This window comes from Cornus florida, unplaced genomic scaffold (assembly GCF_030987335.1).
Source record: "Cornus florida cultivar Cherokee Brave unplaced genomic scaffold, ASM3098733v1 CherokeeBrave_3.0.0_Hap2_Chr05, whole genome shotgun sequence".
In the NCBI taxonomy this organism is placed as follows: Eukaryota; Viridiplantae; Streptophyta; class Magnoliopsida; order Cornales; family Cornaceae; genus Cornus; species Cornus florida.
In genome coordinates, this window is record NW_026775575.1 from 92,715,595 (window position 1) to 92,735,912 (window position 20,318).

The 20,318-nt window shown below is 33.4% G+C and overlaps 1 protein-coding gene across 1 annotated transcript; it reads right to left on the reverse strand.

Annotated features, from left to right (window-relative positions):
* Window positions 1-2,573: 2,573 nt before the first annotated feature.
* Window positions 2,574-6,289, reverse strand: LOC132309723 (uncharacterized). The gene is made up of 3 exons (XM_059808007.1): window positions 4,044-6,289; window positions 3,643-3,951; window positions 2,574-3,066 (listed from the first exon to the last, which is right to left on the reverse strand). The coding sequence occupies exons 1-3, from the start codon at window positions 6,287-6,289 to the stop codon at window positions 2,574-2,576; spliced, it is 3,048 nt and encodes a 1,015-aa protein (XP_059663990.1).
* Window positions 6,290-20,318: the final 14,029 nt, after the last annotated feature.

Genomic DNA, 20,318 nt, shown 5'->3' on the forward strand with positions numbered 1-20,318 from the left:
CTATTAATGATAATAAAGTCAATCATGCAAACACAATATGGTTGGAGACATACGACCTATAAGCTCCAAGAGTCACCAAAATAATTCATCTTTTCTTTAACATTCCTACAAATGGGATTTTATGTTTTTGGTGGATTTTCAAAGTTACAGCCACCCAAACATAATAAAAGAGTACGGATAATTATATATTATATATATGTGCAACCTCACATAAAGCTTATGACAGTAAAGTGCTTGCTTCATGGAAAATCACTTCTCACTTTCTCTACATATATATTTAGATAATCATAAAACATAAAAGTGTGTATATATATATATATGTAACAACCACACATAAACCTTATGCATAAAAGGGTTGCTTCATGGAAAATCACCTCACTTTCTCCACACCCCCATACACAAACAGACAGACAGACAGATATATTCATATATATATATAAATGGGTCACTACTTGTTAGAGCAAAGTGAGGCTTCCATTTACAAGCTATTCCATTCTCTCTCTTCTCTCTCCTGCTATAGGTATAATTTTCAGTCACAACCAAGATTGACGAAACCCTAATTAAAATTAATCTTTACTCTAAACAAGTTTTAATTCAAGAAACCCCAATTAATGGACTGATTCATTAATTTTCATGATACATCCAAAGATCTCATGTATGTATTTAGTAGAAGTGGAAATTTTAAAGAATGTGAGTCAAGACAGAGATGGTGAGGGGTTTCTAGACTTGAAGTATCTTGGAGTTATGGAATGTAAGGGGATAGAACATTTATTTGGCATGAGTTGTTATTAAATCTCCAGATTTATACCCTAGATATAAGACACATATTTGAACTATGCAAAACAGATAAATTACAAATCCAACACAATCAATCAATGTGGACAATATTATAAGATCCAAATTTCATAATCTAACATGGTAGCTTATAGTTAACTTACAAAATTCCTCTTAGCTTTCTCATGTGCCCATCCACCTTGTTCCTTAAAATGTGTGTCCTTGTACAAACGAATAGCAGGATCCTCTTCCCTTTCACCGTCCCCATTTTCTTGGCTCTGCCTTTCTTTGAGTTTGACCTATAGTACAAAGTAATAGTGACTATTAGACAAATATATGGTTTAGAACGTAGAATATAAAATAAAAAATTTATAATTATTGTTTCGTATATTACGCACATAATCATCGTAACGTCTGACGAAGGACATTGATCCAGAATAATGTGGAACCTCATTCTTGGAACGATTTTCTTTGTTTTTTGCACTTATTTCCTAAGTAGTAATTCAAACAATATTACAAGTTAGGAAACCTAAATAACTAGTGAATGAAGTTATTATATTAAATAGTAAAAACAAGTAGTTAAGAAATTGAACCTGAAATTTAGGTGACATCCACGTATCACACAATTTTTCCCAAACAGCATTACCAATACCATTGTAAGGATGGCAGCGTGCATTCTCAATCGGAAGATGCTCTTCAAAATGACACTTCAATTTATATCTATATTTCCTCAACGCGCTGGAAATTCCCATATTTACTCGCTTAAAATCAATGTCATTTGCGTATGCATCCACTCCAAAGACCTCCTTTATAATGTAAAATTAAAGTAAGCTATAATTTGTAACCAATTGGACCAGTAATCTCTGATTTTTTTTTAACCAAAACAAGCATTAAATGATGGTTATCATTACCTTCAAATGGTCATAGCAGACCTCTTTCTCAAAATCTGGAACATCCCTCCACGTTTTATACTTTAGAAGGGCTTCGGTATCTCGTGTATTAATGCCAACCTCAGCCGTCCATAATTTGTTATTTAAACCAACAGGTTTAATATAACCCTCTCCAAACTCAACTGGAACTGGCCAATTGTTTTCATTAATTTTGTGCAAGGCTTCATTTTTTGCTCTTCCACGCCCTTTTCGTATCGGACCTGAAAAAAAAATTTATCATCTTAATTAAAGCGTAGGCATTTTACAAAAGAACTTATGGTTAATCAATGATGAAGCATAATTACCTCCACTTGGTTGTGGCCCTGTCTGCTCATTACTACCATCACCTTCCATTCTTTCATTTGTTGAATTCCTATCTTCACCTAATCCACTTGGTTGTGTAGGAGGTGAACTTGTAGATGGTTGCTCAGTTTCAGCCCTGCGGGACCTTAAAACTCTACGCATCGGTTCCTCGGAGGTGTCCATAATTTAGTTTACAAGCTGATATGAAGAATCAAGTGAAATTAAATCAAAATAAACAAGCATATGCAAAATATATTCTGAGTCATCATTTCATATTTACATAATTCCATTGAATAAAAAATTCAATAATTAGAGGCAATATAACTGAATAGATCACATTAAATATAATCATAAACCCAAAAAAAAAAAGTAAATGCTCAAATATAACAATTAATTTAGTCAACCAAATCAAAGCTGCAAATTAATGAAGCACAGAAACAATACTTAAAGAGAAATTTAAACAAAAAGTAACTCAAAAGATAAAGCTCGGTAATATAATTCAGCTGGTCACTTAAAATATTAATCATAAAACAATAAAATGAGGTACATGCTCAAGAATAAAAAGCTTCACATGTCATCCATATCAGTATCATCTTCAGACATTAATTCTGGTTCCTCATCTGAACTATATTGAATGTCAAGAGCTTCATCATTCTCAACATCCCAAAAGTCATCATTAATGGCTGCTTCACCCCTACATTTTTGAATCATTTCAGCATCAAGAGTTTCACCCTCCAAATCGTCCCTGTTCAAAGGGAATGGATCCATGTCCAAGTCCGCTTCAACAACTCCATCCACGATGCTTGGTTCGCTCTCTTGGTATGCTGTAGTGTTGAGCATTTCATCATATACTCCTGTTTCACCCTCTTTTTCAGGTACATCAAACGAGCTTCTACTTGTTATATCTTGAACTACCTCCCACGTCCCTTGTAATTTATTGTCTTTGACATAGAAGCATTGCAATGCTTGATTTGCTAACACAAACGGCTGATTTTTGTACGCTCTACTGGCTACATTTACACTTGTGAAATAGGTATCTTTATGTACACCGGTACCAATCCTAACATCGAACCAATCACATTTGAAAAGAAAAATTTTTCTACCCAGAGGATATCTTAACTCAATGATATCTGTTAGGGCACCATAGTAATCTTGGTCTTCTCCTTTCACTAACACGCCACTATTCTATGTTCGTCGATTTTGCTCCCTTTCCTTAGTATGGAACCTAATCCCATTTACAATACACGCGGAATATCGACTTACTAGACATTGAGGTCCACACGCTAATGAATACAGATCATCACAAGTTGTTTCCTTTTGATGATGACGCATTTCCTTTATCTATTAAAAGAAGTGTAGTGTTAAATAAATGAATGACAGTTCATTTTAATTAAATTAACGAATTTTATTTAATTAAGTACAATAGGTGCATAATGGACTTACTTTTGTTTCGAACCACCTCGAATATTCTTTAGCATGTCTTTGAGAAACATTGCGCGGATTTTCTCTCTCAAGTTCTACCTTGTGTTTTCTAAACAATTACATTATGTTAATGATACAATTGTATACATGTATTAAGAAATACACTATATATTCATAGAAACTGACAAGATATGACATGCAATGAGTTACTTACTCTTCATATGACAAAACATCTTCACAATTCTGTAAAACGTACAATCGAGCCATCTCTATGTCCGCACGGGGCAATATGTCCAAACTTTGTGCTCCTATCGGTCGAACTACTTGCTTTAGATCATAAAATGTGGACCAATTATTGTTGTAGTTCCCCTCACTATTTCTTTCTTCTCTATTGAACCTTGTCTCAATCCCTCCAAGAAATTTTGAACAAAATGTGAGGCACTCATCGTCCACGTAAGCTTCCGCAATGGACCCTTCCGGACGTGCTTTGTTGCGGACGTACAATTTGAGAGTATGCAAAAATCTACATAACCGTTAATCAAACCAATAATATTTAATAACAAACTAATAAAACTTGTTAAAAAAAAATGTTGGTTTACTAAAAATATACAGCACCTTTCAATCGGGTACATCCATCGATATTGTGCAGGGCCTGCGATGATGGCTTCACGCGGCAAATGCAGAGCCAAGTGCACCATAATGTCAAAAAATGACGGAGGAAATATCATCTCTAACTTACTTAGTATAACAACAATGTCCCTTTCCATTGCCTCTAAGACATCCACTTTGACAGTTCGACAACACAATTCCTTGAAGAATAAACCAAGCTCAGCTATTGTGTTACAAATATCTGAATTTAAGAATCCTCGTATAGCAATAGGGAGGAGACGTTGTAAGAGAACGTGTGAATCATGACTTTTCAATCCAGATATCTTACAATTATTAACATTCACACACCGACTTATGTTCGATGCATAGCCATCTGGAAACTTAACTGATTTTAGCCATTCACATAGTTGTCTTTTATTATTCTTTGACAATGTGTAGCGCGCTTGTGGCATCTCAAATTTTTCACCATTACGTCTCAGGTGGAGTTCTTTTCTAATCCCCATTGCTTCTAAATCCAACCGACTTTTGAATGTGTCCTTAGTTTTCCCTTCAATGTCCAATAATGTCCCCAACACACTATCGCATATATTTTTCTCTATATGCATAACATCCAGGTTGTGCCGCAACAAAATGGTCTTCCAGTAAGGTAGTTCAAAGAAAATACTCTTCTTCGTCCAGTTAAGTTCAAATTCCTCACGAGTTCGCTTCTTTTTATTTGGCCCCTTTCCGAAACTAACCTCGGGTATGAGGTTAAGTTGTTCTAGAATATCATCACCCGTCAACTGCTTTGGTGGCCTTTTGTCTTCACTTTTGCCATTAAATTGCTTGTGATGGTTTCTGAAAATGTGATCTAACGATAAAAACATACGACTTCCCAAGTAGCATATCTTACGTCCGTGTTTCAAAAAACAAGAACATGTTTCTTTGTTACAAATCGGACATGCTAGATAACCCTTTGTCATCCATCCAGATACCATCGCATAGGCGGGAAAATCACTAATGGTCCAAATCATTGCCGCATGCATTTTAAAGTTACATTTACTGTACGCGTCATATGTCATCACACCATCCCGCCACAATTCTTTTAACTCTTCAACCAAAGGTTGCATGTACACATCAATATCATTACCAGGCGATGTTGGACCAGGAATAAGCAACGACATAAATATATATGGCTCCTTCATACATATCCAAGGTGGCAAATTGTAAGGCACAATTATCACAGGCCACATACTATACGCATTGCTCATATTTCCAAATGGATTGAATCCATCAGTTGCTAATCCAACACGAACATTACGAGGATCAGCAGCAAACCAACTATGCTTACTATCAAAATCTTCCCAAGCTTTTGAATCAGCTGGATGTCTTAACTCATTTGTCTCCTTCACACGTTTCTCCTTATGCCACCGCATATCTAAGGCTGTATCCTTTGACATAAACAACCGTTGAAGTCTTGATTTCAATGGGAAGTGCCAGAGAACCTTTTGAGGGATTTTCTTACCCTTACCTTCGTGAGGTTTATACCTCGATTCACCACATTGTGGACAATTTTCTTTACTTGCGTTTTCCCTCCAAAATAGAACACAATCATGTTTACATGCATGTATACAATCATATCCGAGACCCAAGTCTCGTAACAAGCTTTTAGTCTCGTAATGAGACTTTGGTAACACATTATTATCGGGAAGCATATCCTTAAATGCATCAAGCATCATGTCAAATGATTTGTTGCTCATTCGGCTTGTAACCTTCACATGGAACAACTTTAATATCGCTGACAACTTAGAGTATTTTTCACAACCTGGCCACAATTCACATTGTGCATCATTTAACAATCTATCAAAGCTTCCTCCTCCAACATCAACTTCAGGCGAATCTTCTTGTTGTGGTGCATTAGTGAAGTTTCCCATTTGTATGTTATCCAACAATTCAAACACATTATCTACATTTCCATCTTCATCGTGGACATTTTCCCTACTGACATTAGCATCAATATTAACATTATTGTTGCTTTGACGAGCCTCCCCGTGATATATCCAATTGGTATACCCCTTGTCCATCCCATTTCTCAAGAGATGCTGCTTAACTTCTTCAATTTGATGATAAGTCCTATTTTTGCAACGACGACATGGACATCGGGACCTATCGTCTACTTCTGCATGACGCCTAGCCACATCAATGAAGTCATGTATGCCATCAAAATACTTTACACTTCCCCTAGTGTGATGATGAATCCAAGACTTATCCATGTAACTGCTTAAATGTACACAAAAAAAATAAAAAAAAATAAAAAAAATAGAAAAAAAAGAACATATATCCATCAAGAGTTAATAAAGGATATATATATATATATATGTGTGTGTGTGTGTGTGTGTGTATGTATATAAGTGTGTGGAGCCCATCATGGAAGGAACAATGAATGAGTGTAAGAACCGTCTTATCATTTCTTTAAAAAAGAACCAAAAAAAAAAAAAAAAAAAGAGTGAAATACAGTTAAAGAAAATTGAAAGACATAGTAATTAAGAAATGGAGTTTCTTCATACTCTGTTGGTTCACTGCCATGGTCACATGGCATTAGTATTATAGACACTGGTAGGTATAATTTCCTAGATCTATCTTCTGACCCAATGAAAAGAGGATGATAGAGGAAGATTTAGATGCACTTTAGATGTTTCAGGTGTATGCAGGTTGTATAGACATAGATGTCTTTCTGGATGTTCATGAAATTGGGGAACCCTTAACTCTAATTAGAGATGAGGGTGTTAAAGAAATGGAGGTGTAGATCTTGGAAGTTGTGTAGATGATAAGGGTTTCCAGAATGGGAGCGCACATAATAGAATTTCCCTGCAATTCTATTGGTTTTTTTGGTAATTGAAATTTGTTAAAGTATTTTTTCGCTGTATTTTTATTTTTATTTGGTTAACTGTTTCATTATTAATTTGAGTTCATGTAATGATGGTATTGGATAACATTAGATGGATATAAAATGAGTGATGGAATGGAGATTTAAATCTTTATTCAATATGAATATATGATTGATTCTATTCTAGGTTGTATAACAGTGGAAAAGAGTAATCATGTCATTTTTTGTTTTGTTTTTACTTCTTCAGTTTCAATGACATCTTCTCTGGCAACCTCTCCTAATATTTCTGAGAAATTAATGGTCATTTGAAGGCTTGGGATGAAAAGAAGGTCGAGTAACTCCATCACAGAAATGTTTCCTTCCTTTCCTTGTCGGCATGCCAAACTTGTAAATTTTGATTCTACTTATTCCCCATTAAATATTTAGTCTTATTTATATTGTATCTTTTTTGGAGGCTTGAGAAGGGATTCATCAGCTCCAAATATTCAAATTTGGGGCAGTAGTTAGCAAATTGTTTATAGCCTTCTCACCATGGCTTTGGGTAAGTCTTAAGATAATTAATTTCTAATTTGTTTATGGTATACTGTAGACAAATACGGTTTTGGTTTACTGTAGTCAGTCTAATTTGTTTAATTCAAAACTTGTTAAACAAGGGGCGAAAAAGACTTCTACCATTGCACTACAAACTGACTTAAAAGCTTCTACAACATTGCAAGATTACAATTCAAACAATGGAAAAAAATTGTCCAGTAAATAGGAGAACACCAACAGCTAAAAACTAAGAGAAGCAATTTTAATGACTAGTGCTGTTATTTTAACCAAAATCTGGAGTAAATAGGAGAAGAGCAGAAGCAAAATAATAATAATAATAATAATAATATAAAGGACAGCAACTTCTTATTCTTCTGCAAACGCTAGCCCGGTCCAATTTAGTTTTATCTCTCCCTGTTTAAGCTATGTTTTTCTTCCTATCTCCCTGCTCAATCTCTTGAACTAGGCACATCGTCAAAATCAGAAAATATGGTTGTTGAAACAGAGTTTGTTGAAAATTTGTAGTGATAAATCCTATTTAAACTCCATTAATCCAACCATAAAATCAGAAAGAAAGAAAAAAAAATTAATAGCTCAGTTAAAATTTGGTGAAACATGACCAAGAAATCTGAAACTTAAAAGCTCTTGGGTTGATCAAAGCTGGCCCAAGTTTTTAAAAATTCAGTTTTCAAATTTGGTCCAAATGTGAATGACTAATTTAAGCCAAAGATAAAATTGGCTTTTGAATTCCAAAATAAAACCCTTTGTGACGGGTAATCTACATAATGTTATTAATCATTGCAACGAAAAAATAAATTATCTTTCTGCGAATTGTAATTAAACAATCAACCATATAACGAAATTTTCAAAATAAAAATCCAATTCTGCCAGCCACGAAAACAAACTTGAAGATAAAATCATTTGTTTTTCCTTTATTTCAATTTCTCATTTTCAAACTGTGGGGGCATGAGCAATAAAACTTTTCAGCTCAATCACTTTCTCTGTTTTTACTTTCCCAATCTCAATGTAAGAACAAACAGAAAGCCTATTTCAACTATATCTCAAGAAATATATAAGGAACACATAACAAAATATATAAGGAACACATCACAGAATATATAAGGGTTTAGATTACCTCCTGATTCTGATAGCTGGCCTCCTCCAAGCCCGAGATTCTCTTCGAAACACCTAAGAATCACTTCTGCAAACCTGATCATCACAAGGAAAGAAGTCATCAAACAAAAGATAGAGCAAGGATAGAAGCAACATGCTGCAACTAATTAATGTGGCATTTGGATGTTCATGAAAACTAAGGATGCTTGATTGTTTCTGGCCAACATAGTTCAAAAAAGATTTTCTTCCTACCTGAACTCACAGTTGTAAAAATGTGGGGAGAACTAGTATGACAAGCAATGACAATACAGCATGCGAAAATTTTATTCTGCTTAAAGTCATACCACCTAGCATTACAGAGTCATTCTGAGTCCTTGAAGGACCGAATACTATCTTCATCTTCCATCCTTGCTTGCTTAATTTTAGAAGTTACACTAATAAATATGCAAAACAAACGAGCACAGACCTAACCTAGAAAGATAACTATACTACATCAAGTCTGCTTCAACCTAATCTCTTCTTCTTCTTTTTCACGATAAAAAATGGATGTTATAAACTAAATAGATGTAACAGGATGGGAAGTCTTCGCGGTCTAACTCAAAAGCTTAAGTTAATTAATGGTGTTAACAATACTCAATTCATTTATCCCAGTTCACCATACCTATGGGGGATAGTACACCCGAATACCTTTGGGTCAGACACTTAGTGTGATACCAGATTAAGGACAGAATCTGATTTTGATGCCAATTATAACGAGTCTGGTGTTTCGCAGTCTGACTCAAAAATTTGAGTCATTAGGTGGTGCTAATAATACATAACTCATTTATACCCATTAATATAATATGGAACACTTAACACTAGTCTACCACATTTGCATGACATTAACAACTTTAAATGCTAAGACTTCAGACAAACACTATTACAATGTTATAGTAAATATTTATTTTTTAATTTGACAAAAAGATTACACACCTATTTATCTTCACGGTCTAGATTAAAGTCCCCAAATGGACACATTGATGTGTAAGTGTATTTTTCTTCTCAATAAAATAAATGTTATATAACAGAATATTCAATGGTGTTCACAATCTAATACAGGGTAATTTTTTTTTTTTTTTTTTTTTTTTTTTTTGGGGCAAGGTAAATAGAATTGAATTAAAAAGATGGGAACTACTATACAACCATTTAATGACTTCCATTGTGTTGACGATGCCACATTTCCTTGGGGGGGTTGGGTTAGATGAGGAAACTTGGGTGAGTATTGGTCAAAACCACTAGGACTAAAAAGGCTCAAACCCATTACAGCTGGATGTTCACATCCCAAATAATTTTATTATTATATTCATGTATATAACACATGCAATTGCCAACTGCCGACACACCACTGTGTATCCTTACGCTTAAATATATATTTTTGATGTGTTTGGGAGTATAAGATTGAAGTTTTGGAATTAAAATTAATAAAATTAGAGAAAAGTAATAAAAAAATTTAATCAAATATTTTTTTTCAATTTTATCAATTTCATACTTCCAACCACAGCCAACATTAAGTTCAAATTCTAAATACTTAAAAAGAAAAAGAAAAAAACGAAATCATCAACTAAGAAAAAGAGAGAAAAAAAAAAAATAGATATGTGCCGTCATTCAGCTTACTCTCTCAGTGAAAGTATGTAAAATCAAAGAAGAAATTTGACAATCAAAGAAGAATTAAAATAGATAATATCATGGTTTTCCAATTTCACATATCTTAATCCTATATTCCTCCGAGCCCTTTATCTAATCCTTATCCTAAACTAGTACTAGTATAAAATTGAGCAATAAGTGGAATGGGTCATATAAGCCATTTACAAAAAAAAAACCTACTGGACTCAAAATTCAAGAATAATAGCAACATATTAATAAAATGTTATCATGTGGATTGTCATACATTTTAATTTCTTATTGAATTCAAATGAAATGATTTTGAACATATAAAATTGGGTGTTAATACTATTATAATTTGCAATTGCAATATCAGTTACATTAATAATTGTAATTACAGTATTATAGATTCGGACAAATATCAATATAAATAGACCGACTTATAAAAATATATAACGATACATCGACCGATACAATGAATCATAAATATATCTAATAATTTAAGTTTTTAATCGAATTGTAAATCACCTCGTGAGATGCTCCCACAGCTGACAAGATTAAATAAGAATCGACATTCTAGAAACCTAGAGTGTAAGGTATTAGGTGCATCATGCATGGAAGTTCTTGTTAGGATTGGGAAAAAAATGGAGGGTGTAATGACTAAAAGAGATACAAAATCAGAGCTTCTAAAGACAGTCGCGTGGGTTGGTCAACATTTTAACCACTCCTGGTAAATCTCGATCTGCCCATAATTAATAAACCATGAGCACTCACCATATATATATATATATATATATATACTATCACATAGTCCCCACATGCATAATATATACCCTAGTTTTGAACGTCAAATCAAATGATCTTAATCATCCGATATAAGAAGACCAATTGACAGGATTAACCTTATTGGCCTAACAGATGAATTCGGCAAATCATACCATGCAGACAAGCTTAATTTTATTATCAACCTAAATAATGTGAAGTTGTCCGAATTTTATTTCGTCTGAGATGTAAATGGTTTTATTTAATATATATATATATATATATATATATTGTTTTTTTTTTTTTTATCAATTTTGTTTAATAAGTCTAATCATGAATTAGTATATATGGGTATTAGAGTTTGTTATGAATACGAGACAATACTAAAAACGGAATTAGGGTTGAGAATTTATAATTTCTGCTTTTTTTATCTTAATAAAATTTCTTTGCCGATTTTCACATAGACGTAGACATATACTAAATTACATAAATCTTTATATATTGTGTGGTGTATAGTTTATATATTGTGTTGTTTCTATGTTCAGCTGCATAGAATTAGAGACTTAAAATTAGAACCGGTGGAATTGGAAAAAAAATTTAGTTCAATTTCTTTTCTCTAATTCCACCAATTTCAATTTTAAAACTCCAATTCCATATAATTAAATATAACAGTAATGCTCCTGAGAAGTTCCTCTCATGAGAAGATCCATAGGCTCGACTTCTAATTTCTTTTACACATTTCAAAAAGATTATTTCTCCAATAGTTAAATAAGAAGAATTCATGACTTTCTCTCAAGAGACATGCATCTCTCAGTACTTTATTTCTTAATTGTGGTCTTGGTTTTGGGTTGTTTATGATCGATAGCAAATAACATATCATCACACTTCCAATAGAAATTTGAAATGATATATATATATTGAAATGATATATATATATATATATATATATATATATATATATATATATATATATATGTATCATCTTAAATTCTCATTAAAGTAGCTACAAATTTTTTATAAAACATAAACAAGCCTAATGAATATATCAATTCACACCACCCTAGTAATGATATATATGATGCTGACGATAGCTTACAAGTGTGAATAAAAAAATTGATGCTTATGTTCCGATTGGGCAGCAGTCAGTCTACTTGGTTTGGTGGGTAGAAATGGGTGAAGGTGGTTGGGCAATGCCACTAAAACAACAATTTTCTTCTATGAGGTGTAAATCAGACTCAAACCCTTGTGCCAAAACTATAATTGCCATTCCTTTTAGTACAATTTTTTTTAAAACTACTCCTAATTAATTATTAAACACAATTTCAAGTCTACTTCTTTGAAACTATCATGGTTTCCTAGTAATAACACCAAATCCCAAATGGCAATTAAGGAAATCCAATTTCCTAGCTCATGTTGAATAGTGTGGCATAGTTGCAAATCTCTCTTGACGAAAGAAAAATCTAAATCTTCATGCACCATCTTTGTCAAAGTGTTAGCTGTAATTAATGGAATAAAGAAAGACTAGCTATGGCTGCTTCTTCTTGAAGGTTGAGGTCTGTATAGAAGACAAATAGGGGCACCATTTATAGGTGAACTCAGTGCACCCGTACTTTGGCTCTTCTGCTAGCTTCAAGAAATCACCAGAATCTTGTTTGGTTTTTTTTATCGATCGCGTCGTGGTAGAGATGGAGGAGAGTCTTCCTCCAGGGTTCAGATTTCACCCAACGGATGAAGAACTCGTCACCTATTATCTAACTCATAAGGTTTCTGATTTTACTTTCACGTCCAAAGCTATTGCAGATGTTGATCTTAATAAGTGCGAGCCTTGGGACCTCCCAGGTAGTTTTTAGATTCATGTTTTTCCTTTTCATTTTCATTTCATCTCTCAAGTTTCTATTGTTTTCTAATTCTTGTGTGTGTTTGTGTTTGTGTTTGTGTGTTTGGGTTTGGGTTGTCAATAATTTTTATTTTTTCTTTGAAGTTCTTTTATGCTAAACAAAATTCATAACTTTCATTGTAATTTCCATTATTATTGTTAGTTGGTTTTTATTTTCTTTCTAATAACATAAATTAATCTCAAGCAAAATAAAAACTCTTGCTAGGGTTATTAAAAAGCTGAAAGGGGGTGAAACAAGCTATTAAGATTTGGAATATAACCAAGTTTGGTTCAGTTTTTGAGAGGTTAATTACTGCTAAGAAGGATCTTGAGGATTGTCAGAGAGATTTATTTCAGTTTCCTTCTAATGATAATCTTATTTAGAAAAAGGATGACGCTTGAAGAGAATATGAAATTGCTCAGTCCAATGAGGAGCTTTTGCTTTTTTAGAAGGCTAGAGTAAGTTGGATTAAAGACCAAGATCAATGTTCAAAGTTTTTTTATCAGAAGATTAAGGCTCGGAGAGTGAAAAATAACATTACTAAACTTCAGGATGATGTTGGTAATTTGATTCATAATGATATTGGTATTCGAAATAAGCTTTTAAATTACTATACTAAAATGTTCTCATCTAAAGGCCAGTATAGTATTCCAGCGGCAGAGTATGTTAGGAATGTTCTTACTCCTGAGGAAGCAGGGTATCTTGAGAGACCTATTACAGGGGAGGAAATCAAGACCACTATATTTTCAATGGGAGCTGATAAAACTCTTGGCCCTGATGGCTTTCCTATGAAATTCTTTAAGGTTTATTGGGATATTGTTGGGGAGGATGTTACTAATGCAGTGTTGCATTTTTTTGTTCATTCTTCTTTGGATAAGGGGCTTAATAATACTTTTATTACTTTGATTCCAAAAGGTAAAGATGTTGTCAAGGTAGGGGAGTTCAGACCAATCTCACTTTGCAATTCTTTGTACAAGGTGATTACTAAAATTCTTGCCTTAAGATTAATTTTTGGATCAGTTGGTAGGGAAAGAACATAATGCTTTTATAAGTGGAAGGAAAATTCAAGATAATATTATCATTGCAAATGAATTATTGAGAGGTTTTGGAGCCAAGTCTACTAAGCCTATTTTAGTCTGGAAGGTGGACCACTGAAAGGCTTATGACTCTATTCAATGGAACTTTTTGTTTCACATTCTTCAATTATTTAGGTTTGGCAGCAAATGGATAGGTTGGATTCAGGGATGTATTACCACAGCTTGGTTTTCATTGTTAATTAATGGTAGTCTTTATGGTTTTTTCAAATCATCTAGAGGAATTAGGCAAGGCTGCCCCCTATCTCCCCTCTTATTTACCTTGGTGACAGATTACCTTTCAGGTATGTTCCAAAATGAATGTGATGCAGGACATCTGGTGGTTTCTGAAGCAACTCGAAGGGCACAGGTTGGGGTTACTCACTAGTTTTTTGCAGATGACCTTCTTGTAGTAGGGAGGGCAACATGGCCTCAGTTTTGACTTTAAGGAGAATGATGAGACACTTTGATTCAGTTTCTGGTTTGGCTATTAATGGAGATAAGTCTAAGATTTTTTTTACTAGATCGATGAGAAAAAAGTCCATGATACTTCGAATTCTTGGATGCAAACAAGGAAATCTTTCTTTCACTTATTTAGGTGTTTCGATTTCTAATAAAGGCCTAAAAAGATTGGATTGTAAACCTTTGATTGAAAAGGTTGAAGCAGCTACCATAAGATGGGCTAGTATGAATTTATCTATAGCTGGGAGAGTTGAATTGATTAGAGCTGTTATTACTCCTATGGTATTGTATTGGACCTCTGTTTATTCTCTTCCAGCTGCTGTTGTTAACATTATAGAGAGAAGAATGCAAAATTTTGTTTGGGGTTATAGTTCTCAATCTTATAAGCTCCATGGTTTATGTTAGAAAAAGCTATCTACTCCAAAATCTGAAGGTGGTTTGGGCATACGAAAGTTGATTGACATTGACAAAGCTGCTAAATGTGTTTTAGCTTGGGAATTTTTACTTTCAAAGGATAGATTGTGCATGGCTTGGTATAAACAGATGAATTTGAAGAAGTCTACTTATTGGTCTGTTGTCAATCAAAACATAATGCAATCTAAACCAGGAAAACAAGAGTTAAAAGTAAAAATCAGCTAGATGGTCCCACCAACAAGCATAATCATAAAAGAGTAAAAAAAAAAAATTAACAAAAACAGATAGAGAATAGAATGCTTGGGTGAGAAACTAAGGCAGTTGGGTGTGACCTTAGATGGTGAGACACACTTGTTTAACATTGTCATTCAAGAAGCAGGATTAGGTGTTTCAGTTTTGACATCTGAAATGGAAATTTGGTTTTTTTTTTTTTTTGTTTTTATTTTTTTATTTTTTTTTTATATGTTTCAAATTTTGAATAATACAATCACATAATTCCAAAGGTGCTCAAACCTCAAACTCAAGACAATGATATATGCATCTACATGGTTAGAAATGATGTATTACCATAAATTTCAAAGAGAATACTCATCATTATCAAAACTTTCAATAATTAGGTCAATTAATTGAAGTACTAAGTAAAGGTTAGGTCTAAATTCTCTACCATATACTTCCAAGCACCTACAGCTTGCATTCCACTCAGTTGCTATTCCAGCCAGTTGCTAATAAGTAGTTTCGATGGACCAACCAACAATAGCTAAAGACATGAAAATTACACTTTGATTACCTTTGTATTAATTTAAGTCAATGTATTTGGCATCTTCAATGTCTCTGTTGACCTTTTTTTGACTGAGGATTGTGTCTTATGAACACTTGTTTATATATATACACATGATTTATTTTGTTATATATACGAACCTCTTATTTAGAGAGTATTTAGCACGTACAGTGCATCAAAACAGTATCATTTCAATCATCAACGAGAAAAGCCAACAAAAGACATTTTCTTCAAAGCTATAAATAAATGTTTTTTTAAAAAAATTAATTGTTATAGTGGAGTAGTATAAAGCAAAGGGAAATTAGCAATTAATTATTAAAGGTGAAATTAAAGGGTGTGTGTGTATAATTGTGTCTTTGTTTTAGAAATAGAAAGAATAACCACCAAGGGATAGAATTATGGGCTGCTGTAACCTAACTTACAATCATTGTCATGAAAAGGTAAATAATTATTAACTGGTTTAGCCCAAAAACAGTGCAATAGAAAGTTTTGCATACTTAAGTTTTTGCCTAGTAGTTTGTAAATTTAATTAGGACAATCCAGCTCTCAGTTTGTAGTAGATATGATTAGTATGTCATCTTCTCCGATGCCAAATAGCTTGAAATCATAATGGAAATTATTAAGAAAAGTAATGAGGAAAGTTGTTGGGAAGAATCCAATGGCTAGGTCCATAATTTTAATCCAAAGTGCGAAGAGTATAATCCATTTTCTATGGATTTGCAGGCCACATACATCTAAATTAATAAAAAACTTCCCCAAAAAATAAATAAATGCATTGGTAATTTGGTATATATACATTATATATATTATTTGATTAGATACTCCAAAAAGAATTGACACACCAATTTGATATCAATATATTTGATTAGTATGCATTGGTAGTTTTGCAAACTTGAAATATACTTTGTAATCCAATCTGATATCAATATATTTGATTTCAGCCATATAATTTTTTTTTTTTTTTAATGGAGTTTGGAAGTACCATTGAGACATATATATATATATATATATATATATATATATATATATATATATTAATTTTAAAGAAGTTTGATGTGAAAAGTTCATTAATGGCATGTAGAGTTGGGACCAACATATTTATAAGCATCAGCTAATTCCTACCAATTTGAAGGTTTGGCAGACATTTATCAGTTTTAGCTACTCCTTACCAGTCTAAAGGTTTGGAAGATTTCAGGAGAACAAATTAAAATCAATGGCTATTAAGATTAATACATTTGGGCACTATATTGGCTGAAGACAGAAATAAAAATTTCAAACTACTATATGGTTACATTACCATAAAATAGTTTGACATTATTGTGAGTTATTTTTATTTTTATTTTTATAAAATAAAAATAAAAAATTAAATGGTGCTAGCTAGCTAGATTCACCTACAGGTTGAACCTAAAATGAAGATGGAGACTTTATCGATCCTCAAAAATATTCAAGTGTCTGACTCGTGAACTCAACCTTAATGTATTTAAGCTTTTATTCTGTTCATGGTTTAGGTAAACAAAACATTTTCATTTTAACTAACAATGAAAGATAGGTGAAGAGATTGAGGTCAACCTTAGGAGTTAAAGTATGAAAATTGGTATTAGATGGGGGGTTAATAAGGTATGGTGTCTAGGTCAACATAGGAGCATCATGACTAAGTATTAAAGGGAATAAAAAAGGTTCCCCCATTGAACTCGGAGCATCTTTCTTAGTAAGATTTAGGAGACAAGGTGGATGGAACATCATTGGAGATAGTCTAGATCTGATTAAATACCTTGACAGTAACTTTGAAGAAATTAACAATAAACTTATTTAAACTGTTGGAAAAATGAAATTGCAGCTTCCTAAACAACTGAATCTAAATAAAGACCTAAATTATCATGAAAATTTGCAGCCAAATCAACCAGATCACACCATTCAAAAAGTATGTAACAATAAAACATAAGAACAAACAGAAAATCTATTTCAACTATATCTCAAGAAATATATAAGGAATACATAACAGAATATATAAGGAACACATAACAGAATATATAAGGGTTTATAAAGTTCCATCACAATAGTACCTCCTGATTTTGATAGTCTCCACCAAGCCCGAGATTCTCTTCGAAACAACAATGAATCGCTTCTGCAAACCTGTATTTCCCACAGCGATTCAGCCTCAGACCACAAGCCGACTCCAGATTTGGTGAAGATTGAATCTTGTGATTCGGTGAAGATTGAAGCCCAAAGAATGTTTGATTAAGAACCTCTGTCTTCTGCAACGGTGGAAGAGGGTGGAAGAGCCTCCGTCTTCTGCAACGATGGAAAAGGGTGGAAGAGGATGGAAGACGGTGGAAGAGGATAGAAGACGGTGGAAGAGGCGTAATGGCTTGAGCGTTCAGAACTGAAGACTAGGTATACAAATGTAATGAGATATATGATTAAACGACGTAGTTTATGCCCCTTTTCAGTATTTTATAAAATAAAATTATTTTATATATTATATTTTTGTAGCGCCAAACAAAAAATGAAGTGCCAAATGTTACCGCGCTATTTTTTGTGGAATTGGGGACGGGCTAGTTTAGGTTTTAGGGACAGTCTTTAGAGTGTGCCAAAAAATAAAGTTTTAGGGACGGGCTAGTTAAGGTTTTAGGGACAGTTTATGAGATTGTGCCAAAAAATAAGGTTTTAGGGACGGGCAAGTTAGGTTTTAGGGACAGTCCTTGAGGCTGTGCCAAAAAATAAGGTTTTAGGGACAGTCCTAAAAAACTGTCCCTAAAACATAGGGTTTTAGGGACAGTTTTTAGGACTGTCCCTAAAGGACTGTTACTAAAACCCATATTTCTTGTAGTGAGGTTACGGTAAGGATTTGGCGGATGATAATCCACCACAGGGCTAAGGGAATGTGAAAGCATTTTTGAATGTAATTTGTGGGACTTAAACTATTCTTGTAAAGTGCATAACACAAAATGTATTATTTTTGCCCTATGTAAAACATTTGAATTTATCATGTATATGGCCATTTGGGTAATGTAATTAAATTCGTATCATATTAATTCCCGTATATTATATAATGTGTTGTAAATTAGGTTATCAACGTGGTGGTTATTATTGTAATTAAATGTTGAAATGTATCTTAGTTTATGTACATGAGTGCAGTGGCACAGTGTTTGGACAGTGGGTGAGGATAACCCAAACCAGTTGACGTGTAGCTTCCTATACGTCGATTGGTACCCTGACAGTAAGCATTTGAACGTGAATGACCCAAACTAGTCGAAACTAGTCGACGTATGGCATCCCATACGTCGACCGGTATCATGTTCCAAACCAGTCGATGTATGACTTCCCATACGTCGACCGGTATCTTGGCAGTGGGTTTTCCCATTATTCATAGCCCAAACCAGTCGACGTATAGTGTATATACGTCGACCGGTATTATTATTTTAAATTCTCAAATTACACTTTGGCATCCATTTGAAGTTGCACGTAATTATTTTATGACCCAATAAAATGTCATAATTATATTTTAACCCCCGAAAGGACTATATTACCCCGAACCTTATTTTATTTACTATGTGATACAAGTTAATGACCATTGTACCATTGAGTCTCAATTTATTGAATTGTGATAAATTACCATTTTGCCCTTTTTGGGCTTTGATATTTAAATTTAATGTGAAAGGACCGTTTTTACCCTCGGATGATTTTGGGTTGGGTAAAGACCCGTTTAATGATCCGGATCCATGAGGATTTGGGTTGTTACATTAACAGTTTGGGAATGATGGCAGAAATGGTTTTTGGAAAAATGGGGAATGATATGCATGACATCACATCCCATTGCACGACATAATTTAGTTATGATTTGGACTGTCAATTTTGTTGCTATGTTTACCCCGGTATGGCATGATCCCGCTTCTCTATTTTTCTATTCATTGTTTGGATTCACGGAGTTACAAGAGGTATGTCTTACGCACCACCTACTGAGCAATTTTGCTCACTCCTTATTATTAATATTTTTCAGGACATGGAAAGAAGGTGGCGAACGATCATCCATCACAAGTTTAGACGGGATTGGAGATTTATATTTTGTTATTTTTGTTTTAGAATTTTAATATTTTGTAAATGTAAATCTTGACTATTCTGTAAAATTTTGGTATAATTTGTATAATATTGTAAATTATGGACTTTCGATTTCAGCCGTATTTCATGGACTGTAAATTGATGTAATTAGATTATATTTCTTGTAAAGGAATATGGAACTAGGTAGGGGACTGACACTTTCATTTTATTTATTTATTTTATTGAATGAATTGGAGGAAAGGGATTCTTTTTATATGTATATTGTTGTTTTAGAAACGTTTTATATTATTTGCGTTGTGCGTTGGGACATGATAGATTAGTTAAGGCTAAGTGAGGCTATTACATTTTTTTTTTGTGCATTTCGATAGGTTGCGGTAGGACTTTTTTTAGTAAAGGTCACGCCGATTTTTATTTTTTATTTTTATTTTTATTTTTTATGACTAGTATTATTTTAGGGTCGTTCCATTGAAGCCATATTAGGTCCCAATTTGATTCCTTGACTAGTTTATTTGGGCTGAGCCATATTTACTCTACTTATTTATATAGTGTGTGTACTTTTGTGTCGTACTTTTTAATTACGGTTTTGTCCTAAGAAAACTAGTTTAGTCTTTATTTGCTGTAGGTTGCAAGAAAGCTGCATCAACGTTCCCCGAAACTCTTATATGGATAGTTTCTTTGCCAGCTTGATCACAATTGCTATATATA

Coding starts and splice junctions, on each gene's coding strand:
- LOC132309723 (XM_059808007.1), bottom strand. CDS start 6,289: ATGGATAAGTCTTGGATTCATCATCACACTAGGGGAAGTGTAAAGTAT. Junction 3,952..4,043: donor TGGATGTACCCGATTGAAAG/GTGCTGTATATT, acceptor ACGGTTATGTAG/ATTTTTGCATACTCTCAAAT. Junction 3,067..3,642: donor GATGTTTTGTCATATGAAGA/GTAAGTAACTCA, acceptor GTTCGATGTTAG/GATTGGTACCGGTGTACATA.